This window comes from Anomaloglossus baeobatrachus, chromosome 6, assembly GCF_048569485.1.
Source record: "Anomaloglossus baeobatrachus isolate aAnoBae1 chromosome 6, aAnoBae1.hap1, whole genome shotgun sequence".
Classification (NCBI taxonomy): domain Eukaryota; kingdom Metazoa; phylum Chordata; class Amphibia; order Anura; family Aromobatidae; genus Anomaloglossus; species Anomaloglossus baeobatrachus.
Window position 1 is genome coordinate 120,461,403 of NC_134358.1, and position 26,979 is coordinate 120,488,381.

The following is a 26,979-nucleotide window of genomic DNA, read 5'->3' on the forward strand; positions in this document are numbered from 1 at the left end:
GTGGATGAGGTACTGGGGAAGGAGCTGCCTCCCAATGGCAGAGCTTACCCAGATTCTGGCGTCCTGTGTTTGAGCTGTCTCTGTATGCAGGCGCTGTGTCCTGTTCAGCTATGCAGGCTGAGGGAGCAGAGGTGGGGGCTCCGAGGAGTTGCAGGGACGTGAAGCCGGTGGCTGCACGTGGAGCGTGTCTGCCGCACAGGAGATCGCAGGGCAGAGATTGCTGCTGAGAGCCCAGGCCGGAGGAGGAGCAGAAAAAGAGCGCGAAAAAACGGCGCGCAGATTGCAGGTATCGGCCGGGAGAGAGGGAGAGAGAGGAGGCCCGTGGTTGGCTGGGAAAGGGCGCGCAGAGGCCTCCCCTGACTGGCTGCTGGAGCGGGCGGGCCTGCTAGAAGTGAGGGCTCACGCGATAGCCTGGCCGGGAGGGGGCGTGGCCGGACGGGAGCTAGGCCGGAGGGAAGCGGGGACTAAATTTTGAGGTGAGGCCGCAGGGGGGGCCGAGGACGGTGCCGAGGACGGGGTCGGGGTGCCCCCCCCTTGTGGGGGAGCCGAGCGTACTGCCTGGAGGGAAGCTGACCCGGGGTAAGGAGCTAAGCTTGAAAGATAATCATTTAAAGAGACATTTTTTTTTTTTTAAAACGGAGCCCCCCATGACCCGGGACAAGGGATGGGTACCTGTCCCGGTGGCTGATAGTCCTCTTTGGCTTGATCCTGCCCTCCTTGTCTTGATCCCTGGGAAGGACATAGGGAGACGGGGATCTTCCAATGATTTTTCGTCTCCCCTCCCTGATCAGGCCGGCTGTGGAGGGCGGGCGTGCAGGGGGAGGGGGGCAAGGACCATCCTCCTGTCCCTCTGTGCGGATGCCCCCCAAACAGTCTTGAGAGTGTTGGGGGGGTAGGGTCCTGCCAGACAGGCACGGAAGTCAACGGAAGTGGCGGACGGACCCCACTTCTGTGCGACCAGCCTCTAGGGGGGAGAGCAGGGTGAGCAATTACACCCTGTCACCCGACGAGCTGTGTCTGAAACGAAAAAGGGAAAAGATTAAAAATACAAACCTGAGGGGCTGGGAGCAGCCCCAAGTGTGTCCACCTCCTATGGACACTAAGCTTAAACTGAGGTACAATTGCCAGTTGGTGGGTGTATACTGCATAGGAGGAGTTTCCTTGTTTTTTGCTTAGTGTCGCCTCCTAGTGGCAGCAGCATACAACCCATGGTCTCTGTGTCCATGGTCTCTGTGTCCCCCAATGAAGCGATAAAGAAAAGATTGTTATGTATATGAGAAAATACACAAGTTAATTGTGGAGACTTACATATATTTTCAAGTTGCATTAGGAAACTTCGGCAGTGAGGTGAAGGCTGGAGCTGAACACCAACAGCAGAAATGTTGGTGTTCATCTCAAACACCCACTAATTTCATAGGGATGAATATTATTATTATTATTATTTATTATTATAGCGCCATTTATTCCATGGCGCTTTACAAGTGAAAGGGTATACGTACAACAGTCATTAACAGTACATAACAGACTGGTACAGGAGGAGAGAGGACCCTGCCCGCGAGGGCTTACAGTCTACAGGGAATGGGTGATGGTACAATAGGTGAGGACAGAGCTGGTTGCGCAGTGGTCTACTGGACTGAGGGCTGTTGTAGGTTGTAGGCTTGTTGGAAGAGGTGGGTCTTGAGGTTCCTCTTGAAGCTTTCCACGGTAGGGGAGAGTCTGATGTGCTGAGGTAGAGCGTTCCAGAGTATGGGGGATGCACGGGAGAAATCTTGTACGCGATTGTGGGAAGAGGAGATAAGGGAGGAGCAGAGAAGGAGATCTTGTGAGGATCTGAGGTTGCGTGCAGGTAGGTACCGGGAGACTAGGTCACAGATGTAGGGAGGAGACAGGTTGTGCATGGCTTTGTATGTCATGGTTAGTGTTTTGAACTGGAGTCGTTGGGTGATGGGAAGCCAGTGAAGGGATTGGCAGAGTGGCGAGGCTGGGGAGTAGCGAGGGGAGAGGTGGATTAAGCGGGCCGCAGAGTTTAGGATAGATTGGAGGGGTGCAAGAGTGTTGGAAGGGAGGCCAGAGAGCAGGAGGTTGCAGTAGTCGAGGCGGGAGATGATGAGGGCATGCACTAATGTTTTTGCTGATTCTTGGTTAAGGAAAGCACGGATCCGGGAGATGTTTTTGAGTTGTAATCGGCATGAGGTGAAGAGGGCTTGGATGTGTGGCTTGAAGGATAGAGCAGAGTCGAGGGTCACTCCAAGGCAACGAGCTTGTGAGACTGGGGAGAGTAAGCAACCATCGAGTTTGATGGAAAGGCTTGTTGGAGGAGATGAGTGAGGAGGAGGAAAGACAATGAATTCTGTTTTGTCCATGTTAAGTTTTAGGAATCGCACAGAGAAGAAGGATGAAATAGCAAACAGACATTGTGGGATTCTGGTTAGTAGAGAGGTAATGTCAGGTCCAGAGAGGTAGATCTGTGTGTCATCGGCATAGAGATGATACTGGAAGCCGTAGGACTCAATGAGCTGTCCCAGGCCGAAGGTGTAGATGGAGAACAGCAGGGGTCCAAGAACTGAGCCTTGGGGAACACCGACAGATAGGGGGCGAGATGAGGAAGTTGTGTGAGAATGGGAGAGAGAATATGTGAGGATAGTGACATTGTACCATTAATATTCTACAAATGTTATTCCTTACCTGATAATAAGAGATCAAGTTTTTCTTTTTTATAGGTGTTGATATCCCCAATAAAGCACACTCCACCTTTGGCCATTAATGCACTACCAGCCTGGATAATGGCAGTTCCTGTTCCCAGTTCATCTTTAGTTATTGTAGCAAATAGATCATTGAAATGTGTATGATGAACTCCACGTGGAATAAGGCAAATACCGTACCTCATCAGTCTGAAATGAAAATGAGATCTTGTAACTGAGATATGAAACCTAAACTATTTTGAATACAATTGTTTTTATGTCCTGTAGAAGTGAGCTGTCCTGAAGGCCTTGGCCCACCGGATAAGTTGTTGATTAGTTTTATAGTTGGATATAAACTTGAGTCCATCAAATTCAACTCATAGCCTAACACGTTGATCCAGAGGAAGGCAAAAACCCCATGGGGCAGATAGAAATAGCCCCATATTAGGGGAAACATTTCTTCTTGACTCCAAATATGGCAATCAGGCTAGTTTTCTGGATCAATGCCTAAAAATTGCTGGAGGTCTGACTACTGGGACCCCCATTGATCCCAATTTAAATAAGGTGATGGCCCCACATAGTCATCAATGCTGTGTCCTTTGTCTAAGGCACTGACAAAAAAAGCCAAAAAGAGCACTTAACTTTACTCATCAGTTCCAGGTGCAATGAATGGAGCATCAGTATGTACAGTATGTGGGACCATCCCACCATTCAAACTCCATAGCCTGGAACATCAACCCTTGGACCATTAACAATCAACAACATATCACCTATCCTGCGGGTAAGTGATACGTTTTCATAGGAGGTAAGGACCATTGATATAGTACTCTCCTCCAATATGAAAAATCAGTGTTAAGAAGCTTTCAAGCATGAGAAGGGGTTTTTCTTGTAGTGGACAACCCCTTTAAGGATGAATGGAGCAGAATAAAGCATTATCAACTTCCACTCCAATCTGTTCTTTGAATCAGTGGGGGCCACGGTGTTCAGCCTCCATCGATCAGAAATGTTTTCCCTATCCATAAGATAGTAATGTTAAAACCTGAAAACATTCATTTAAGGTTGATATCTTACATCATATTAGGAAAAGACTCCCCAAAATTAAATGTATTATTTTTATTTTTACTTTTCTTACCGCTCTACAATCATTATATCATTTGTCACAACCATTAGATCGAGGGGATTTCCAATTTCTTTGTCTTCGTTACATGTCTGCACAAGACTAAGCAGCATGCAAAGTTTTAGAGTATTGTGCATTCCCACTGGAACAACTTGGGCAGCAAAAATATTTGCAAGAATACCAGTGAATATCCATGGTGAGCTCAGAGTCTTGCAGTGAAGTTTTTGAAATGCTTTGCATATAGTAGGAGGACCTGGGAAAGGAGAGAACATACATTAAGAACTTTTACACTTTAAAAAATTTAAAATTATTAATATTTTGCTTATGAGCTATATATTTTTAGTAAGATATAGAAAACACTTTTTCTGATCTCAAAGAAGATAATTTCATCTCATCATTGGCATTATATATCCAGCTCCTTCAAGGAGCCTTAGCGAACGTTCCTGTGTTGTGTATACTTTGTATGATTCCCCACTACTACAACTCCCATTTCTTTAGCCGTCGTAGAAAGTGTAGAGCCGCTCCTTCAGAGACTCGCACAACCATGGATTGAATAAATTAGAATTGGCACCATATAATCTCTTGGAGTGGCCTTTGCTGACTGGCAAATGGTTTTCCTATATTTTTTTGGACTCGTGAAGAATACTTACTGCTTGGTATATACTGATGAATATTATTAGCTTCTATACAGACTGTTACTTGAAAACCATTCAGGCCACATACTGGAATTCCTATTACTCTATATCTTCCTCCTATTTTCATTCTGTCTATTAGTTCATCTACAGAACAAAATAAATGGAATATATGTTACAATAAAGCTGTAATACATCAATGTGATGCCCTAGACATGTCAAAAGTGTGTTGACATGTTGCATGCAGTTTAACAGGACTGACATGTGAATATATCCTTATTATCTACTGCAGGGGGGCTGGTCACTGTCTTCTCTTACCCTGTTTACCTGAAAATAAGACCTACACCTAAAATAAGCCCTAGTAGGATTTTAGGGGCTTTTTGAGCATGCTTAAAATATAAGCCCTACTCCAAAATTAAGCCCTAGCTGCGGTTCCATAAGTAAAGGGTACTTTACACACAACGATATCGCTAACGATATATCGTCGGGGTCACAGTGTTCGTAACGCACATCCGGCGCCGTTAGCGATATCGTTGTGTGTGACTAAAAGGAGCAACGATCGCAAAAATGTCAAAAATCGTTGATCGTTGACACGTCGCTCCTTTTCATAATATCATTGGTGGTGCATGCCGCTGGTTGTTCGTCGTTCCTGCGGCATCACACATTGCTATGTGTGACACCGCAGGAACGACGAACATCTCCTTACCTGCGTCCACCGGCAATGAGGAAGGAGGAGGTGGGCGGGATGTTCCGGCCGCTCATCTCCGCCCCTTCTCTGCTATTGGGCGGCCGCTTAGTGACGCCGCAGTGACGCCGAACGAACCGCCCCCTTAAAGGAGAGATTGTTTGGTGTCTCCAGCGACGTCGCTAAGCAGGTATGTGCGTGTGACGCTGCTGTAGTGATATTGTTCGCTACAGCAGCGATCATCCCCATGACGAAACAGCAACGTGGGCGGGTGCTATCGCGCACGACATCGCTAGCTATCGCTAGCGATGTCGCAGAGTGTAAAGCACCCTTAAGTGTCCAAGCAATCCAAAAATCTAAAGAAACAGCAGGACTTTTCATCAAAGTAAGCAGACATCCCCGAAAGAAAGCAGACCCCCACAAAAGAAAGCAAACTTCCCCCCCTACCCCCCCAAAAAAAATCCCACTAACACAACTCCAAATGTGATGCCCTGGACTAGTCAGGTCGTCACAGGGTCTGCACAAACTTTCTCTCCCCGTGCAGGGCTCAACCTCCCATGGTTCTGGGTCCCTATCTTGTAGTGCTGCCTCCACCAGCATTCACAAATCCTAGTGACACCTTGCACCACACCTGACAGGCACACCAGTGGGCTGCTTAAGCTGGAATAGGGCCACCCACCTAGGGGTCAGACAGGGAGGTGGGAGTTGACAAGTCAGTTAGCTCTAGGGGAGCGAAAAGAACAGAAGTAGCTCCCAGTGAGTGAGGAGCTGGGAGTAGCAGCTCCCCAAAGTTCAGTGGTAGCCCTCGAGCTGTGACGAGCTCGAGGAAGCTGGGAGTTGGAGCTCCCAGAGGAGAAGCAGCCTAGGTCGCAGACGGTGGTCTGGTCCCGGAGGAGTCGGAGACCTGGTCGTGGGAGGTTGTGACTGGGTGCTGGGCTAATCTCGGAGGATAGTCAACAGCCACAGTTCAACAGCCGGGCTGGGACCAAAGGCACGTCAGGGTACATGGACCCTAGGTCGGGGAGAAGCTTCAAGCAACCCGGCAATTAACTTGCGGAGGACAGGGCCTATATGGACTGTTCCCACAAAGCTCAGAGATCGGGGGCACTAGCGCAATGAGGGGTATAGGGTTTTCCAAGAAAAGCAGCCCACTGAAATCCCAAGCGTAAGCTCCTGAGAGCAAACTCCTCTTGCTAGCCACAGCAGGGAGCGGGGCCCAAAGGACAATCTGACGGGCCACAAAGGACAATCTAAATTAAGGTGCCAGGAGGTAGGCCACAGACCACCAGGCTGTACTGCAGGGGACTGGACCCGGATGAGCTCCCCAAGAGGGCAGCGACACCCAGAGACTTGGTTTACTACGTTGTCAGCTGTCAGCGTCTGCTTTCTTGCTGAGTGAGTACCTGATTAACCCCTGCTACCAGCGAGCCTGCGCTCCCCCTGCACCCGAAACCACCATCCACAGTCCCGGGGCCTTCCCCTACCCGTGGAGGGTATTGTCATCTGGCTGCCCCACTCCATCACCCCGGGTACTCCCAACGGCAGCGGCGGTACTCCCTATTACCGCACACCACGGGTGGCGTCACGAACTATATCTCCCCTATAAATAGCCGCTTCTTCATTTGAATGGGGCCCCTAGCCCCCGAGTCCGGAGACCCACGAGCCATGAGTAATCACCCTTGGATCCGAGCGATTCGACCGCTGCAGGGGTGGCACACAAACAATTAAAGTTAACAATTGCCAATAGTGGATGGGCTCTCACACAGAGATCTGCATCGCTGTCAGGTTTGCACCGTTCTAGCTGCAGCTCTCACAAACACATCAGATACCAGTATCACACCGCATAAGTGATACTGCTTCCAGTCAACAAGGGGAGCCAACCGCTGTAGAACCCAGGGGAACCTGACAGTGACGCAGATTTGTATGTGAGAGCCCATTCACTTGCCAACTCTAAGGGGCACTTTGCACACTGCGACATCGCAGGTGCGATGTCGGTGGGGTCAAATTGAAAATGACGCACTTCCGGCATCGCATGCGACATCGCAGTGTGTAAAGGCTGGATGATACGATTAACGAGCGCAAAAGCGTCGTAATCGTATCATCGGTATAGCGTCGGCGTAATTCATAATTACGCTGACGCAATGGTCCGATGTTGTTCCTCGCTCCTGCGGCAGCACACATCGCTGTGTGTGAAGTCGCAGGAGCGAGGAACGTCTCCTACCGGCCTCACTGCGGCTTCCGTAGGATATGCGGAAGGAAGGAGGTGGGCAGGATGTTTACATCCTGCTCATCTCCACCCCTCCGCTCTGATTGGCCGCCTGCCGTGTGACGTCGCAGTGACGCCGCACGACCCGCCCCCTTAACAAGGAGGCGGGTCGCCGGCCACAGGGACGTCGCACGGCAGGTGAGTGTGTGTGTGAAGCTGGCGTAGCGATAACTTTCGCTACGCCAGCTATCACCACATATCGCTGCTGCGCCGGGGGCGGGCACTATCGCACTCGGCATCGCAGCATCGGCCTGCGATGTCGTAGTGTGCAAAGCCCGCCTAAGGCTATGTGCGCACGTTGCGTACTAGCCCTGCAGAAATTTCTGCAGCGATCTGAAGAGCACACGTGCGCTTCAAATCGCTGCAGAAAGAAGGGAATTTTGTTTACTTACCGTAAATTCCTTTTCTTCTAGCTCCTATTGGGAGACCCAGACAATTGGGTGTATAGCTTCTGCCTTCGGAGGCCACACAAAGTATTACACTTTAAAAAGTGTAACCCCTCCCCTCTGCCTATACACCCTCCCGTGGATCACGGGCTCCTCCGTTTTGGTGCAAAAGCAGGAAGGAGAAAACTTATAAATTGGTCTAGGGTAAATTCAATCCGAAGGATGTTCGGAGAACTGAAAACCATGAACCAAAAGAACAATTCAACATGAACAACATGTGTATACAAAAGAACAACCAGCCCGAAGAGAACAAGGGCGGGTGCTGGGTCTCCCAATAGGAGCTAGAAGAAAAGGAATTTACGGTAAGTAAACAAAATTCCCTTCTTCTTTGTCGCTCCATTGGGAGACCCAGACAATTGGGACGTCCAAGAGCAGTCCCTGGGTGGGTAAAAGAATACCTCAATAAACAAGAGCCGAAAAAAACGTCCCCCTCTTACGGGTGGGCAACCGCCGCCTGAAGGACTCGCCTACCTAGACTGGCGTCTGCCGAAGCATAGGTATGCACTTGATAGTGTTTCGTGAAAGTGTGCAGACTAGACCACGTAGCTGCCTGACACACCTGCTGAGCCGTAGCCCGGTGCCGCAATGCCCAGGACGCACCCACGGCTCTGGTAGAATGGGCTTTCAGCCCTGAAGGAAGCGGAAGCCCAGAAGAACGGTAGGCTTCGAGAATCGGTTCCTTGATCCACCGAGCCAAGGTTGACTTGGAAGCCTGCGAACCCTTACGCTGGCCAGCGACAAGGACAAAGAGCGCATCTGAACGACGCAGGGGCGCCGTGCGAGACACGTAGAGCCGGAGTGCTCTCACCAGATCCAAAGAGTGCAAATCCTTTTCACATTGGTGAATTGGATTAGGGCAAAATGAAGGCAAGGAGATATCCTGATTGAGATGAAAAGGGGATACCACCTTAGGGAGAAATTCCGGGACCGGACGCAGAACCACCTTATCCTGGTGAAACACCAGGAAGGGGGCTTTGCATGACAGCGCTGCAAGCTCAGACACTCTCCGGAGAGATGTGACTGCCACTAGAAAGGCCACCTTTTGCGAAAGACGTGATAGAGAGACATCCCGCAGCGGCTCGAAAGGTGATTTCTGAAGAGCCGTTAGCACCCTGTTAAGATCCCAGGGTTCCAGCGGACGCTTGTAAGGTGGGACTATGTGGCAAACTCCCTGCAGGAACGTGCGGACCTGCGGAAGCCTGGCTAGGCGCTTTTGAAAAAATACAGAGAGCGCCGATACTTGGGCCTTGAGAGAGCCGAGCGACAAACCCTTGTCCATTCCGGATTGAAGGAATGAAAGAAATGTGGGTAAGGCAAACGGCCATGGAGGAAAACCGTTATCAGAGCACCAGGATAAGAAGATTTGCCAAGACCTGTAATAGATCTTGGCGGACGTTGGCTTCCTGGCCTGTCTCATGGTGGCAATGACATCCTGAGATAACCCTGAAGATGCTAGGAGCCAGGACTCAATGGCCACAGAATTCAGATGGAAAAACGGGCCTTGTGACAGCAAGTCTGGGCGGTCTGGAAGCGCCCACGGTTGACCCACCGTGAGATGCTACAGATCCGGGTACCACGACCGCCTCGGCCAGTCTGGAGCGATGAGAATGGCGCGACGGCAGTCGGACCTGATCTTGCGTAACACTCTGGGCAGCATCGCCAGAGGAGGAAACACATAAGGCAGTCGAAACTGCGACCAATCCTGAACTAACGCGTCCGCCGCCAGAGCTCTCTGATCCTGAGACCGTGCCATGAATGCCGGGACTTTGTTGTTGTGCCGTGACGCCATGAGATCGACGTCCGGCGTTCCCCAGCGGCGACAGATCTCTCGAAACACTTCTGGGTGCAGAGACCATTCCCCCGCATCCATGCCCTGACGACTGAGAAAATCTGCTTCCCAGTTTTCTACGCCCGGGATGTGAACTGCGGAGATGATGGAGGCTGTGGCTTCCACCCACTGCAGAATCCGCCGGACTTCCTGGAAGGCTTGACGACTGCGAGTGCCGCCTTGGTGGTTGATGTATGCGACGGCAGTGGCGTTGTCCGACTGGATACGGATCTGCCTGCCCTCCAGCCACCGATGGAAAGCCAATAGGGCTAGATACAATGCCCTTATCTCCAGAATATTGATCTGAAGGGATGACTCTATCGGAGTCCAGGTTCCCTGAGCCCTGTGGTGGAGAAAAACCGCTCCCCACCCTGACAGGCTCGCGTCCGTGGTGACCACAGCCCAGGTTGGGGGTAGGAAGGATTTTCCCTGCGATAGAGAATTGGGAAGGAGCCACCACTGAAGTGACGTCTTGGTTGCAAGGGAAAGAGAGACGTTCCTGTCGAGGGAAGCCGACCTCCTGTCCCATTTGCGGAGAATGTCCCATTGGAGTGGCCGTAGATGGAATTGCGCGAACGGCACTGCCTCCATAGCTGCCACCATCTTCCCCAGGAAGAGCATGAGGCGCCTTAAGGGGTGTGACTGACTCCGAAGAAGTGATTGCACCCCTGCCTGCAGAGAAAGCTGTTTGTCCCGCGGTAGCTTGACTACCGCTGGCTGTGTATGAAACTCCATCCCGAGGTAAGTCAGTGATTGGGTCGGTGTCAACTTGGATTTCGGGAAGTTGATGATCCACCCGAACTGCTGGAGAGTCGCCAGAGCGACGGTAAGGCTTTGTTGACACGCCACCCGAGAAGGGGCCCTGACTAGGAGATCGTCTAAGTAGGGAATCACCGAGTGGCCCTGAGAGTGCAGGACCGCCACGACGGGTGCCATGACTTTGGTGAAAACCCGTGGGGCTGTCGCCAGGCCGAAAGGCAATGCCACAAACTGAAGGTGTTCATCCCCGATGGCGAAACGCAAGAAACGTTGATGTTTGGGTGCGATCGGCACGTGGAGATAAGCATCCTTGATGTCGATCGATGCTAGGAAGTCTCTTTGTGACATCGAGGCGATGACCGAGCGGAGAGATTCCATCCGAAACCGTCTGGTTCTCACATGTCTGTTGAGTAGCTTGAGGTCCAGAACGGGACGGAATGATCCGTCCTTTTTTGGCACCACGAACAAGTTGGAGTAAAAGCCGCGACCACGTTCCTGAAGGGGAACGGGGATCACAACTCCTTCTGTCTTCAGAGCGTCCACTGCCTGAAAAAGTGCGTCGGCCTGAGCGGGGGGCGGAGAGGTTCTGAAGAAACGAGCCGCAGGACGAGAGCTGAACTCTATCCTGTAACCGTGAGACAGAATGTCTCTCACCCATCGGTCTTGAACATGTGGCCACCAGGCGTCGCCAAAGCGGGAGAGCCTGCCACCGACCGAGGATGTGGCTAGGAGAGGCCGAGAGTCATGAGGAGGCCGTCTTGGAGGCAGTGCCTCCTGCGGCCTTTTGGGGGCGTGACTTGGACCGCCACGCATAGGAGTTCCTCTGGCCTTTCTCCGGCCTGCTGGACGAAGAGGATTGGGGCTTGGCGGAGGGACGAAAGGACCGAAACCTCGATTGTATTTTTCGTTGCTGAGGTCTCTTAGGTTTGGACTGGGGTAAGGAGGAGTCCTTTCCCTTGGATTCCTTAATAATCTCATCCAATCGTTCGCCAAACAAACGGTCGCCAGCAAACGGCAAACCGGTTAAGAACCTCTTGGAGGCCGAGTCTGCCTTCCGTTCGCGCAGCCACATGGCCCTGCGGACTGCCACAGAGTTAGCGGATGCTACAGCTGTACGGCTAGCAGAGTCCAGGACTGCGTTCATGGCGTAGGATGAAAAGGCTGACGCTTGAGAGGTCAAAGACGCAACTTGCGGAGCAGAATTACGTGTGACAGCATTAATCTCAGCCAGACAAGCCGAGATAGCTTGGAGTGCCCACACGGCTGCAAAGGCCGGGGCAAAAGACGCGCCCGTGGCCTCATAGATGGACTTCACCAGGAGCTCTCTCTGCCTGTAAGTGGCATCCTTTAGCGATGAGCCATCTGCAACCGATACCACGGATCTAGCCGCCAATCTTGAGACTGGAGGATCCACCTTGGGACAGTGAGCCCAACCCTTAACGACTTCAGATGGGAAGGGGTAACGCGTGTCAGTGAGGCGCTTAGTAAAGCGCTTGTCCGGGACCGCTCTGGGCTTCTGGACAGCGTCTCTGAAGTTAGAGTGATCGAAAAACGCACTGCGTGTACGTTTGGGGAACCGAAACTGGTGTTTCTCCTGCTGAGACGCCGACTCCTCTACAGTAGGAGGCGGGGGAGAGAGATCCAACACCTGGTTGATGGATGAGATAAGATCATTCACTAAGGCGTCCCCTTCAGGTGTATCAAGGTTAAGGGCGACGTCAGGGTCAGAGCCCTGAGCTGCGACGTCCGCCTCGTCCTCCAGAGAGCCCTCAAGCTGGGAACCCGAGCAGCGTGAAGAAGTCGGGGAAGATTCCCAGCGAGCCCGCTTAGCCGGTCTAGGACTGTGGTCCGGGCAGGAGTCCTCCACCTGAGACCTAGGGGCCAACCTGGGAGCGCGCTGCGGCGCGGACCGAGAGGGGCCTGAAGGCGACGAGCCAACAGGGGCCGGGGCCTGTGAAAGGACCGGTCTGGACTGCAAAGCTTCTAGCAGCTTGGCAGACCTTTTGTCCATAGACTGAGCCATGGATTGTGAAAGTGACTCAGAGAGTTTCTCAGCAAAAGAGGTGAACTCTGTCCCTGCCGCCTGGACAGGGGGAGCAGGGGGGTCTACATGAGCCGAGGGGCCCACTAGTGACCGAGGCTCCGGCTGAGCAAGTGAAACAGGGGTCGAGCATTGCTCACAGTGAGGGTAGGTGGAACCCGCAGGTAACAGCCCCACAAGAGGTACAGGCCGCAAAAAAAACCCTGTGCCTTAACAGCTTTGCTCCTTGTGGACGACATGCTGTTGTCTCCTAGGAGAGTGATCACTGAGGGTATATGGGAAACAAGGGGTATACAGCCCGACCGAACAGATATATATATATATATATATATATACGTATCTATTCCGGCACCCTAGGGGGACCAGCACCAGGTGACCGGTGTGGCTTACCAACCGCTAACAAGCGAAGTGTGTCCTCCAGATTCCCTGCCTTAGGTCCCCCGGAGCTGCAGAGCTGTTCACTGAGAATCCTCCACCGGCAGAATGCCCAAAAAAATGGCTGCCGGAGCTCTCAGGGGAGGAGTGGAGCCGTGGGCGGCGCCAGGAAAGTGCGGGAATCTGGGGTCCCCACAGTGATCAGTGAGGGGGGAGGAAAACATGCAGGATGCTCCAGCCCTCACATCCGACGTCAGGTCGGTAATCCCGCCCTTACCCCTGACAGGCAGACCCGGGGGCGGGATTTTTGCGACTAGGCCGCGATGAAGCCGGGGACTAAATTTGAGACCGCGCCCGACAAGCAGGCACGGTCGGCGCGGAAGTCCACCGGCCTTCTCAATTCAGCAGCTGCCGCGGTTTTCGGGAAGAAGGTGCGCTCCTGCACAGTCCCCAATGGGGACACAGAGTACCTTTGAGTTGCAGGGCCCGGTCCCTGAGGTTGATTAGGCTCCGGTCCGGCAGGTTCCCACAGGGGCTGCGGAGGGAGCACGGTCCCAGTAAATGGATGACCGCTTAGGATCCCACTTCTCCCAGAGCCGCTAAGGGATGGTGAAGGAGACGGCATGTGGCTCCAGCCTTTGTACCCGCAATGGGTACTTCAACCTTAACAACACCGCCGACGTAGTGGGGTGAGAAGGGAACATGCCGGGGGCCCCGTGGGGGCCCTCTTTTCTTCCAACCGACATAACGAATATGAGAATGCATGAGTGGATGTGTGCCTCCTTCCACGCAAAGCATAAAACTGAGGAGCCCGTGATCCACGGGAGGGTGTATAGGCAGAGGGGAGGGGTTACACTTTTTAAAGTGTAATACTTTGTGTGGCCTCCGGAGGCAGAAGCTATACACCCAATTGTCTGGGTCTCCCAATGGAGCGACAAAGAAATTTCCGTAGAGAAAAAAAAAAAAGCCGATTCCATGCGCTCTGCCTGCAGCTCCTGCCATAGACAGAGCAGGAGCTGCCGGCAAAGCGCACGGAAGAAGTGACATGTCACTTCTTAGAACGCAGCGCTTCGGGCAGCAGCCGAAGTGCTGCGCTCTAAGACGTCACGTGCGCACGGCCCCTGCACAATCTCCATAGACTGTGCAGGGGACGCAGGACGCATGCAGTTACGCTGCGCTACAAAGCGCAGCGTAACTGCATGTATTTACGCAACGTGCGCACATAGCCTAATTGTCTAGTAAGTGAGATTCTTTTGGGGGTAAACTTAACAGTACATAATACAGAATAATACATATAAGCAGGTAATTTAAACCTTTGTAAATATGGTATGTACCTCCCTCTATAGCAGAGGTTTCCAACTCCAGTCCTCAAGGCACACCAACAGTGCATGTTTTCAGGATTTCCTTAGTATTGCACAGGTGATAATTTAATCACCTGCAAAGGTGCTGAATCCAACACCCATGCAATGCTAAAGAAATCCTGAAAACATGCACTGTTTGCCTTGAGGACTGGAGTTGGGAACCTCTGCTCTATAGGACTGGTTCTGCACCATGAGAATAGCAAATCAGATAAAAAAAAATGTGCATCTGAACCAGTAATCGGTTTAACACAAAATGTTGATGTTCCAGAATGTGATGACATGATTATATTTGAATATATGTTGGTTTTTTTGTTCAAGAATAAATGTGGATTGTTGTTCATGGTAAAATATAAGACATCATTTGAAAATAATCCCTATGCAATCTTTCAGAGCAAAAAATAATATAAGACTCTGTCTTATTTTCAGGGAAAGATGGTAGTTAGCACACCCTCTTTTCACTGATTGACATCCTGCTCTGCAGAGCTATGAGAGAGACGACACTCAGGAAAAAAATGCCTGGGTGTTTGCCAGAAGACTGTAACTAGTCCCCTTCCTCCGCACAGCCCAAATGACTAGTAAAAGCAATGTCTAAAAGTTTTATCATTTCAATCTTTCCCTCCTTATAAGCAGCAATTTGAGAAGGGGGTATAAAATTTTAAAAATCTTTTAGCATGCCGACAGTGGTTTTTAACCTGGTTTATGATGACAGATTCTCATTAGAGTGTGCACTTTGCAATAAATAAGAATATGTTCACACATAGCAGCACTGCTATACAAATATCACATCAGAAATTTCAGAAAAAAGCATGCAATGGCGACAGTTTCCACCTAATGAATGCTCGGCAATTGACTGAAAATTGCAATTTACTGTTCTCACTCTATATTTATGTACATGCAATATAAGCGAAAGTTGTACCTCTGAGAAACACAGCATATGACTGGAAGCGGTAATTCTGATGTGTCGCCCACTGTCCTTGGAAAACGCCCAGGGCCTTTGAATCGATTAATTCAATAACCTGTTTATCTGACAAGACATCTATAAAGGTTACAGTATTTACTTTGTTGTTGTCAACAAATAAAGCTCTTATATCACGTACCACTTAGAACTCTGTATTTCACGTCTTCTTTTAAAGGTGATGTACATAAGTCACAAAAAAAGTCTTGTCTCACTGTTGCAGACTCTGTGGCCCCCGGTGTGTGGATACGTATGTACCGGAAATCTGAAGTAGAGAAAAAGTACATAATAACCTAATAAATGTGCCACTGTAAGGCCCTGTGCCCATGCTACGGATTTTGACACGGATTTTGACGCCAGCAAAGTCTATAAGAATTCAGAAGTGCTGTGCTGAGTATTTTTCCCTTGCGTATTAGGTTCAGCTTTCTTTTTTTCTGCACCAAATCTGCACCAAATACGCAAGGGAAAAATAAGCAACGTGGGCACAGCACTTCTGAATTCTCATAGACTTTGCTGGCTTCACAATGGACATGCAGATTTCTGAAAATGCGCGTCAAAACTACATAGCGTGGGTACTGGGCCTTACTCTACCGACAACATGAAACACATGGAACAGGATAATGAACATGATGGTGTTTGAGTCAGACAGGAATGTAATGAAATATGAAGTATAAAAAGAAATTCAGAAATTATGAACAAGAGCGTTTTTACCTCTAGACAAGGGGCACTGCATATCTGAGCACAAAAAGCGAGCTCCTTGAGTATATTTATTGACTGTAGACACGGCTATGACTGTTCCTTCCATCATATAAAGTCTTTGGGATGTATAGTCCAAGGGGAACTCACTGAGGCTTAAGTGATAACCAGGGAGGTCTGGTAGATGTGTCACCTTCAAAATGACATTTATCTAAAAAATAAAGTAATGAAGAAAAGTTTTAAAGGGATATTACCAGCTCCAAAATCCTATCCCAATATGTAGTAGGTGTAATAATAATAATAATAATAATAATAATAATAATAATAATATTAGCAAATACCTCCAATTAGAAATGTAGTATAGTTCTCCTGATTAGTCTCGTACCTCATATACAGGGCATTGCAGCTTAGGTATCCATTAAGTATAATAATGTATGTGGAGCAAAAAGTGAACATTATTCTTGACTAAAGAGTTGAATCATTATTGGGTGTATCAGAAAAAAATCATGGACCAAATTATTATTGCCTCTGATTTCTTTCTAAATAATTACAACTTAAAAAGACACACAATTTTAGGTTTTATTTGCATAAGAACATTTTGCACTATTTTTATACAATCAATGTGAAAAGGAAAATGTCTTAACAATGTATGCCTAGGGCAGTCATGGCGAACCTTTTACAGACTGTAGCCCTAAATCCAATTTTTTTTCCGAAGTGCCAACCAATCCTATTATATAAAGAATTGATTTTAATCTTACCTTTGCCGTCTTCTCCTCAGCAGGGGGCATCACGCTCATGCATGCTTACCACACATTGAAGCTGAACCCCTGCCCTTTCCAGACACAGCAGTTGGATTGATCTTTCTGGAAAAAAATTGCAGCATATTAGACAGAGATTTTAGCCTGGAATGCAATCAGATTTCACCCTGTAATCCACATCTACATTTCAAAGTCTGAACATCTCGAAATCCCATAAAGATGTACAAGTGGCTCCCCTCCCCTTTCATTGTGTAGTTCTGTCCCCCTTCCTCGGCCACTTCCTGGTAAACATGTCCCCCATCCTGATATAGATTTCCTACATTCTGGTATATTTGTCCCCATCATGGCCCCATCCTCGTAAATGTCCTCCATCCTGGTAAATGTTACCCATTCTTGCATGTTCCCCCATGCTGGTAAATGTACCCCATCCTGACATATTGCCCATCCTTGTAAATGTTCCCCCATCCCGGCATTTACCCCATTCCTGGTAAATGTTCCCAATCCTGGTTAATTTACCCCATCCAGGTAAATGTACCCCTTCCTGGTAAATGTACCCTATCGTGGCATGTTTCCTCCATCCTGGCATGCATGTTTCCTCCATCCTGGCATGCATGCTTCCTCCATCCTGCCATGCATGTTTTCCTCCATCCTGCCATGCATGTTTTCCTCCATCCTGGCATGCATGTTTCCTCCATCCTGGCATGCATGTTTCCTCCATCCTGACATGCATGTTTTTCCCATCCTGGCATGCATGTTTCCTCCATCCTGGCATGCATGTTTTCTCCATCCTGGCATGCATGTTTTTCCCATCCTGGCATGCATGTTTCCTCCATCCTGGCATGCATGTTTCCTCCATCCTGACATGCATGTTTCCTCCATCCTGGCATGCATGTTTTTCCCATCCTGGCATGCATGTTTCGTCCATCCTGGCATGCATGTTTTCCTCCATCCTGGCATGCATGTTTCCTCCATCCTGGCATGCATGTTTCCTCCATCCTGGCATGCATGTTTTCCTCCATCCTGGCATGCATGTTTCCTCCATCCTGGCATGCATGTTTCCTCCATCCTGGCATGCATGTTTCCTCCATCTTGACATGCATGTTTCCTCCATCCTGGCATGCATGTTTCCTCCATCCTGACATGCATGTTTCCTCCATCCTGACATGCATGTTTTTCCCATCCTGGCATGCATGTTTCCTCCATCCTGGCATGCATGTTTTCTCCATCCTGGCATGAATGTTTCCTCCATCCTGGCATGCATGTTTTCCTCCATCCTGGCATGCATGTTTCCTCTATATTGACATGCATGTTTCCTCCATCCTGGCATGCATGTTTCCTCCATCCTGACATGCATGTTTCCTCCATCCTGACATGCATGTTTTTCCCATCCTGGCATGCATGTTTCCTCCATCCTGGCATGCATGTTTTCTCCATCCTGGCATGAATGTTTCCTCCATCCTGGCATGCATGTTTTTCCCATCCTGGCATGCATGTTTCCTCCATCCTGGCATGCATGTTTCCTCCATCCTGGCATGCATGTTTCCTCCATCCTGTCATGCATGTTTCCTCCATCCTGCCATGCATGTTTTCCCATCCTGGCATGCATGTTTCCTCCATCCTGCCATGCATGTTTTCACCATCCTGGCATGCATGTTTCCTCCATCCTGGCATGCATGTTTCTGTGACGCCCTGGCAAAGCCAGGTTGTCACAGAAAGAGTTAATCCTCCTTGGTAATCTGATCCCACACCGATGCAGCAGGACAAACCACAGCCCCCAGGGTAAGGGGTGCTTCACACACAGCGAGCTCGCTGCCGAGATCGCTGCTGAGTCACGCTTTTTGTGACGCAGCAGTGACCTCATTAGCGATCTCGCTGTGTGTGACACTGAGCAGCGATCTGGCCCCTGCTGCGAGATCGCTGCTCGTTACACACAGCCCTGGTTCGTTTTCTTCAAAGCCGCTCTCCTGCTGTGACACACAGATCGCTGTGTGTGACAGCAAGAGAGCGACAAATGAAGCGAGCAGGGAGCAGGAGCCGGCGTCTGACAGCTGAGGTAAGCTGTATCCAAGATAAACATCGGGTAACCAAGGTGGTTACCCGATATTTACCTTAGTTACCAGCCTCCGCAGCTCTCACGCTGCCTGTGCTGCCGGCTCCGGCTCTCTGCACATGTAGCTGCTGTACACATCGGGTTAATTAACCCGATGTGTATAGCAGCTAGGAGAGCAAGGAGCCAGCGCTAAGCAGTGTGCGCGGCTCCTTGCTCTCTGCACATGTAGCTGCATTACACATCGGGTTAATTAACCCGATGTGTACAGCAGCTAGGAGAGCAAGGAGCCAGCGCTCAGTGTGCGCGGCTCCCTGCTCTCTGCACACAGCGCTGGTAACTAATGTAAACATCGGGTAACCATACCCGATGTTTACCTTAGTTACCAGTCTCCGCAGCTTCCAGTCGGCGGCTCCGTGCAAGCGCAGCGGCGCTTGCACGTCGCTGCTGGCTGGGGGCTGTTCAGTGGTCGCTGGTGAGATCTGCCTGTTTGACAGCTCACCAGCGACCATGTAGCGATGCAGCAGCGATCCTGACCAGGTCAGATCGCTGGTCGGATCGCTGCTGCATCGCTAAGTGTGAAGGTACCCTAAGAGAAAAGCAGAGCAGAGGGGAGGGGCTGGAGCAGAGTGTAAGGAGAGGCAGACAGAAGAGGAGTCTGGAGTTGTAGCTCCCAGGCTGAAAGTGAAGCGTGCTCCGAGAGGGCCGGGACAGGCTGCGAGTGAGGAAGGGGCCAGAGGTAGCCGGGCAGGGTAGTGGCCCCCCGGTACCTGGGTGACCCGGATCACTGCAGGGGAGTGTATTCCTTATTCCCGGCTGAGGAGAAAGAGGAAGAGAGTGGAGAGAGAGGCACCTGGCTGCAGGGAAAGAACAACAAGGGCTGCTGCACCGTGTGTGGGACACTAACACCCCCGTACCAAAGGCTGCGGACACCGGCAATTCCTAGTTACCAGTGACTCTGTGTGAACTACTTGTGAGTACGCCTGTGCCCTCAGGCACCGCACCGCAGCACTGCGCCCTGCTCCCTGCTTACCCCATCACCGGGCCCCGGGACAACCAACCCCCTACCCACGGAGGGGAGATATAACAACCAAGCTGCTCCCTGTCACCGCTCCCGGGATCCCCATAAAGAGCAGCGGTGGTGTCAACAAATCACCACAACCGTGGGTGGCGTCACGGACAATCTCCCTTAACAAAACCCCTTTTACTGTGGAGCCTGGGATCACAGACCGGGTCACGCCACCGTGATACCCACAGAAGTGACCCCGTGGCCCAGATCTGAGTAACCCCTGGTCCCCGGGCGACACATTTCCTCCATCCTGGCATGCATGTTTCCTCCATCCTGACATGCATGTTTCCTCCATCCTGGCATGCATGTTTCCTCCATCCTGGCATGCATGTTTCCTCCATCCTGACATGCATGTTTCCTCCATCCTGGCATGCATGTTTTCCCATCCTGGCATGCATGTTTCCTCCATCCTGCCATGCATGTTTTCCCCATCCTGCCATGCATATTTCCTCCATCCTGGCATGCATGTTTCCTCCATCCTGGCATGCATGTTTCCCCCCCATCCTGGCATGCATGTCATCCCCCCCCATATTGGCATGCATGTCATCCCCCCCATGCTGGCATGCATGTCACCCCCCCATGCTGGCATGCATGTTCCCCCTCCCATGCTGGCATGTGCGTTCCCCCTCTCCCACCCCATGCTGGCATGTGCGTTCCCCCTCTCCCACCCCATGCTGGCATGTGCGTTCTCCTCCCACCCCATGCTGGCATGTGCGTTCTCCTTCTCCCACCCCATGCTGGCATGTGCGTTCCCCCCACCCCCACCACACGCTGGCATGAGCGTTCCCCCACCCTGCCATGTGCATTCCCCCACCCCCACCCCACGCTGCCATGTGCATTCCCCCACCTCCACCCTGGCATGTGCGTTCCCCCACCCCCACGCTGCCATGTGCGTTCCCCCACCCCCACGCTGCCATGTGCGTTCCCCCACCCCCACGCTGCCAAGTGCGTTCCCCCACCCCCACGCTGCCATGTGCGTTCCCCCACCCCCACGCTGCCATGTGCGTTCCCCCACCCCACGCTGCCATGTGCGTTCCCCCTCTCCCACCCCACGCTGCCATGTGCGTTCCCCCACCCCCACGCTGCCATGTGCGTTCCCCCACCCCCACGCTGCCATGTGCGTTCCCCCTCTCCCACCCCACGCTGCCATGTGCGTTCCCCCTCTCCCACCCCACGCTAGCATGTGCGTTCCCCCTCTCCCACCCCACGCTGCCATGTGCGTTCCCCCTCTCCCACCCCACGCTGCCATGTGCGTTCCCCCTCTCCCACCCCACGCAGCCATGTGCGTTCCCCCTCTCCCACCCCACGCAGCCATGTGCGTTCCCCCTCTCCCACCCCACGCTGCCATGTGCGTTCCCCCTCTCCCACCCCACGCTGCCATGTGCGTTCCCCTTCTTCCACCCCACGCTGGCATGTGCGTTCCCCCTCTCCCACCCCACGCTGCCATGTGCGTTCCCCCTCTCCCACCCCACGCTGCCATGTGCGTTCCCCCTCTCCCACCCCACGCTGCCATGTGCGTTCCCCCTCTCCCACCCCACGCTGCCATGTGCGTTCCCCCTCTCCCACCCCACGCTGCCATGTGCGTTCCCCCTCTCCCACCCCACGCTGCCATGTGCGTTCCCCCTCTCCCACCCCACGCTGCCATGTGCGTTTCCCCTCTCCCACCCCACGCTGCCATGTGCGTTCCCAGTCTCCCACCCCACGCTGCCATGTGCGTTCCCCCTCTCCCACCCCACGCTGCCATGTGCGTTCCCCCTCTCCCACCCCACGCTGCCATGTGCGTTCCCCCTCTCCCACCCCACGCTGCCATGTGCGTTCCCCCTCTCCCACCCCACGCTGCCATGTGCGTTCCCCCTCTCCCACCCCACGCTGCCATGTGCGTTCCCCCCTCTCCCACCCCATGCTAGCGCTGCCGCACACGAGTTATAAAAAAAAAAAAAGCAACACACAACTTACCTGCACACGCTCTCCCGCTGCGCGCTGCTGGGTCCTCAGTTCCCACGCGGCCAGCAGACGGCGCTGGCGCTGCTCTCTGACGCTCCTCCGTCTCCTAGGCAACCCACTGCAGCCTGGGGGAGGAGGAATGTCAGAGCGGAGGAGAAATGTCTCCTCCGCTCCAACACAGATTTGATCTGCCGGCGCGACTGCACTAGCAGACCAAAGCTGCAGCATCGGGCGACAGCACGCGTGCCAACAGAATGGGCTCAGCGTGCCCCTGGTGGCACGCGTGCCATAGGTTCGCCATCACTGGCCTAGGGTAATACCCATACCTGAACCTCAGCCTGGTATTCTTCAATCAGGGAAAGAGTTCTTATTGCAGCACCACACACCTACAATACAAAGAAGATTATAACCTGAATAACTCATGTGACGCAAAAGTGACAATATAAAACATCTGAAGATTTTTAGATTTGTAAAACATACCGATTGGAAGATCTTAGCAGCTTTCACCGGCTCATGTAATATGTAATTTCCAAGAGTAGCATTCAGCTCAGTGATGTCTATGGGGTTCACAGAGATTACAAATCGATAGACAGCATAACTCTGACTTGACTCTGCAGAGAAACAAGCAAGTTACAAAGAATAAAAATGTCTGTCAAGTGTTTAGCTAATGTATTGATCCAAAGGGGAAGACAACAACTTTCCCCCATCAGTTGTATGCTAGAGGGTGGGAGACCCCACTGAAAAGAAGGAAAAGGCCACTTCCAGGTTCTGGTTGAGACAGGGACTATGTCACATAAGGACATATCTCAGAAATTTCCCAAAGTAATTTTCCTTCTATTTAATCCACTAGATTCCTCTTTTATTGCACCCATAATGTGTGATGCCAACAAAAGTGCCCCCAAAACACTGTATGAGCCCCCACAGTGAATTCCTCCACAGTACTGTCCAACTGCACAATATGGTGACCCTACTGTACCCCCCATCCTCAACTACCTTCGCAAAGTATTGTGATCTTGTGATCTCAAAACAGCATGATCCCCCACAGAGCCCTCCATGCAGTTTAATGGTCCTACATATAGTATAATGGCCCCCACAACGCATCCCACAGTAAAATGGCACCAGTAGTCCTCCAAACAGTATAATGGCCCCCATATAGCCCTTTGCACATTATGATGGAACCCGCACAAACCTTCAAATTGTATAATTGCTTGCATACAATATCATGGCCCTCAATAGTCATCCTTAAAGAACAATAGCTCCCTCATAGGCCTCCAAATATTATAATGACACCCACATAGCCTTTAAAATTATAATGGCCCCCACATAGCCTTCCATACAGTATAATATGCCCCACATAATCCTACACATAGTATTATGCACCCCTCATCGTCCGACATATAGTATAATTGGCTCCACATTGTCTTCCACGTAGTATTATAATGGACCCTATAGTTCTCCATATAGTATAATAGGCTCCACATTGCCTTCCATATAGTATAATGCACCCCTCATAGCCCTCCATATAGTATAACAGGGGCCACATAAATCTCCTTATAGTATAGTAAATAGGCCCCACATAGTCCTCTTATAGTATAATTCATCCCATAGACCTCCATATAGTATAATGTACCCCATATAGTCCTCCATAGAGTATAATGGACCCCACATTGCCTTCTATATAATGTAATGCACACCATAGTCGTCCATATAGTATAATTCATACCTTATAGTCATGCATATAGTATTATGGCCGTTGGTCACCACTAGAGATGAGCGAACCGGTCGCGGTTCGGCTCGAGGTTGGTTCGCCGAACGGACCTCCCGTTCGAGTTCGGTTCGTCGAACGTTCGACGAACCGAACTCGAACTGCATAGGAAACAATGGCAGGCAATCACAAACACAGAAAAACACCTAGAAAACACCCTCAAAGGTGTCCTAAAGGTGACAAACAACTCAAACACATTGGAAAGTGACAAGGACATATACTCATGCGAAAACAAAACAGCTGGACAAGGAAAAAGAGGAGGACACACAGATATAGGCATGGCACGCCCTTCTAAAATCATGTAAAACACCGCAAGGTGACTCCAAGCGGAGTCTCCATTTTTTCCAAAAATTGGGCCACACACACACCCACCCCTTCAGTGGCAGCAGTTGTGCCCCAGTTGTACACTTCACAGCTACATTTGCATCAAGCACATTCAAAAATACGCCATTCTTATCCATCCCCAGGATGACACCGGGGTAGGTAGCAAAGTCTTTGCTGACCCATGACTTGTTCATCTTGGCTTCTTTTAAAAACAATGTAAGCAAGGGTTACTCCAAGCGGAGTCTCCCTTTTTTCCAAAAATTGGGCCACACAGACACCCACCCCATCAGTGGCAGCACTTGGGCCCTAGTTGCAAACAGGATGTTTTGATTTGCATCAAGCACATTCAAAAATACGCCATTCTTATCCGTCCCCAGGATGACACCGGGGTAGGTAGCAAAGTCTTTCCTGATCCCAGCTCTGTTCATCTTGGCTTCTTTTAAAAACACATCAAGCAAGGGTTACTCCAAGCGGAGTCTCCCTTTTTTTCCAAAAATTGGGCCACACAGACACCCACCCCATCAGTGGCAGCACTTGGGCCCTAGTTGCAAACAGGATGTTTTGATTTGCATCAAGCACATTCAAAAATACGCCATTCTTATCCGTCCCCAGGATGACACCGGGGTAGGTAGCAAAGTCTTTGCTGATCCCAGCTCTGTTCATCTTGGCTTCTTTTAAAAACACATCAAGCAAGGGTTACTCCAAGCGGAGTCTCCCTTTTTTTCCAAAAATTGGGCCACACAGACACCCACCCCATCAGTGGCAGCACTTGGGCCCTAGTTGCAAACAGGATGTTTTGATTTGCATCAAGCACATTCAAAAATACGCCATTCTTATCCGTCCCCAGGATGACACCGGGGTAGGTAGCAAAGTCTTTCCTGATCCCAGCTCTGTTCATCTTGGCTTCTTTTAAAAACACATCAAGCAAGGGTTACTCCAAGCGGAGTCTCCCTTTTTTTCCAAAAATTGGGCCACACAGACACCCACCCCATCAGTGGCAGCACTTGGGCCCTAGTTGCAAACAGGATGTTTTGATTTGCATCAAGCACATTCAAAAATACGCCATTCTTATCCGTCCCCAGGATGACACCGGGGTAGGTAGCAAAGTCTTTGCTGATCCCAGCTCTGTTCATCTTGGCTTCTTTTAAAAACACATCAAGCAAGGGTTACTCCAAGCGGAGTCTCCCTTTTTTTCCAAAAATTGGGCCACACAGACACCCACCCCATCAGTGGCAGCACTTGGGCCCTAGTTGCAAACAGGATGTTTTGATTTGCATCAAGCACATTCAAAAATACGCCATTCTTATCCGTCCCCAGGATGACACCGGGGTAGGTAGCAAAGTCTTTGCTGATCCCAGCTCTGTTCATCTTGGCTTCTTTTAAAAACACATCAAGCAAGGGTTACTCCAAGCGGAGTCTCCCTTTTTTTCCAAAAATTGGGCCACACAGACACCCACCCCATCAGTGGCAGCACTTGGGCCCTAGTTGCAAACAGGATGTTTTGATTTGCATCAAGCACATTCAAAAATACGCCATTCTTATCCGTCCCCAGGATGACACCGGGGTAGGTAGCAAAGTCTTTCCTGATCCCAGCTCTGTTCATCTTGGCTTCTTTTAAAAACACATCAAGCAAGGGTTACTCCAAGCGGAGTCTCCCTTTTTTTCCAAAAATTGGGCCACACAGACACCCACCCCATCAGTGGCAGCACTTGGGCCCTAGTTGCAAACAGGATGTTTTGATTTGCATCAATCACATTCAAAAATACCCCATAATTAACCGTCCCCAGGATGACACCGGGGTAGGTAGCAAAGTCTTTGCTGACCCATGACTTGTTCATCTTGGCTTCTTTTAAAAACAATGTAAGCAAGGGTTACTCCAAGCGGAGTCTCCCTTTTTTCCAAAAATTGGGCCACACAGACACCCACCCCATCAGTGGCAGCACTTGGGCCCTAGTTGCAAACAGGATGTTTTGATTTGCATCAAGCACATTCCAAATCCACAAGCATTTACTCTCCCCAGGATGACACAGGGGTAGTAAATTCCTTCTGGATCCATGACTTGTTCATTTTGATGAACGTCAGTCTGTCCACATTATCACTGGACAGACGCGTGCGCTTATCTGTCAGCACACACCCAGCAGCACTGAATACACGTTCAGAGACAACGCTGGCAGCTGGACACGACAAAATCTCCAAGGCGTAACTGGAGAGCTCTGGCCATTTTTCTATGTTTGAAGCCCAAAAGGAGCAAGGCTCCAGTTGCACAGTCATGGCATCGATGTTCATTTGGAGATACTCCTGTATCATCCTCTCCAGCCGTTGAGTATGTGTCAGACTTGTTGTCTCTGGTGGCCTTGCAAAAGAGGGTCTAAAAAAATTATGAAAAGATTCCATAAAATTGCTGTTACCGGCACCAGATACGGTCCTACTGGTACGGGTAGACTGGTGAAGATGACGAGACCGTCCCATGTTTGTCAAGTTACAACTGGGAGATTCCCTCCCTGCACCTGCACGGTTGTTTGGTGGAAAAGCCGAGCTAAGATCGAGTAACAGCTTCTGCTGATACTCCTGCATACGTGCGTCCCTTTCTATGGCTGGAATTATGTCACAAAATTTGGACTTGTACCGGGGATCTAATAGTGTGGCAATCCAGTAGTCATCATCACTTCTAATTTTGACAATACGACTGTCATGTTGGAGGTAGTGCAACAAAAAGGCACTCATGTGTCTTGCGCAGCCATGCGGACCAAGTCCACGCTGTGTTTGTGGCATAGAGGTGCTACCCGTTCTTTCTTCCTCTGACATCTCCCCCCAACCTCTTTCAACTGAAATTTGACCAAGGTCTCCCTCATCCGCTGAGTCTTCCATGTCCATGGACAGTTCGTCCTCCATTTCTTCATGTTCTCCTGCACCTTGCTCAACATTTCGCCTGCTACTATGCGCCCTTGTCGATCCCTGTTCCCCATGGTCCCATGCCTGCTGCGTTGGTGATGATGAACGTCTGGACCTTGGTGATGTTGTTGTCCCTTGCACATATGAATCCTCCTGTAGTTCCTCCCCTTCATGTTGTCCCACCCCCTGACTCCGAATAGTGTTTAGCGTGTGCTCCAGCATGTAAATGACTGGAATCGTCATGCTGATAATGGCATTGTCAGAGCTAAACATATTCGTCGCCATGTCGAAACTGTGCAGAAGGGTGCATAGGTCCTTGATCTGAGACCACTCCATCA

At 50.7% G+C, this 26,979-nt stretch overlaps 1 protein-coding gene across 2 annotated transcripts in view; it reads right to left on the reverse strand.

The window, feature by feature from the left end:
- MCMDC2 (minichromosome maintenance domain containing 2) overlaps window positions 1-26,979 on the reverse strand; it is a 125,504-nt gene that overhangs the window by 52,916 nt on the left and 45,609 nt on the right. Inside the window, exons 2-9 of one of the 2 annotated variants that reach the window (XM_075353212.1) lie at window positions 22,141-22,271; window positions 21,987-22,046; window positions 15,858-16,053; window positions 15,289-15,411; window positions 15,108-15,215; window positions 4,449-4,577; window positions 3,814-4,051; window positions 2,686-2,891 (exon numbers count right to left, since the gene is read on the reverse strand). In XM_075353212.1, coding sequence (XP_075209327.1) covers window positions 2,686-2,891; window positions 3,814-4,051; window positions 4,449-4,577; window positions 15,108-15,215; window positions 15,289-15,411; window positions 15,858-16,053; window positions 21,987-22,046; window positions 22,141-22,271 — 1,191 coding nt within the window. Of the gene's footprint in view, window positions 1-2,685; window positions 2,892-3,813; window positions 4,052-4,448; window positions 4,578-15,107; window positions 15,228-15,288; window positions 15,412-15,857; window positions 16,054-21,986; window positions 22,047-22,140; window positions 22,272-26,979 lie in introns of both variants that reach the window. The other variant, XM_075353211.1, reaches the window with a different exon arrangement.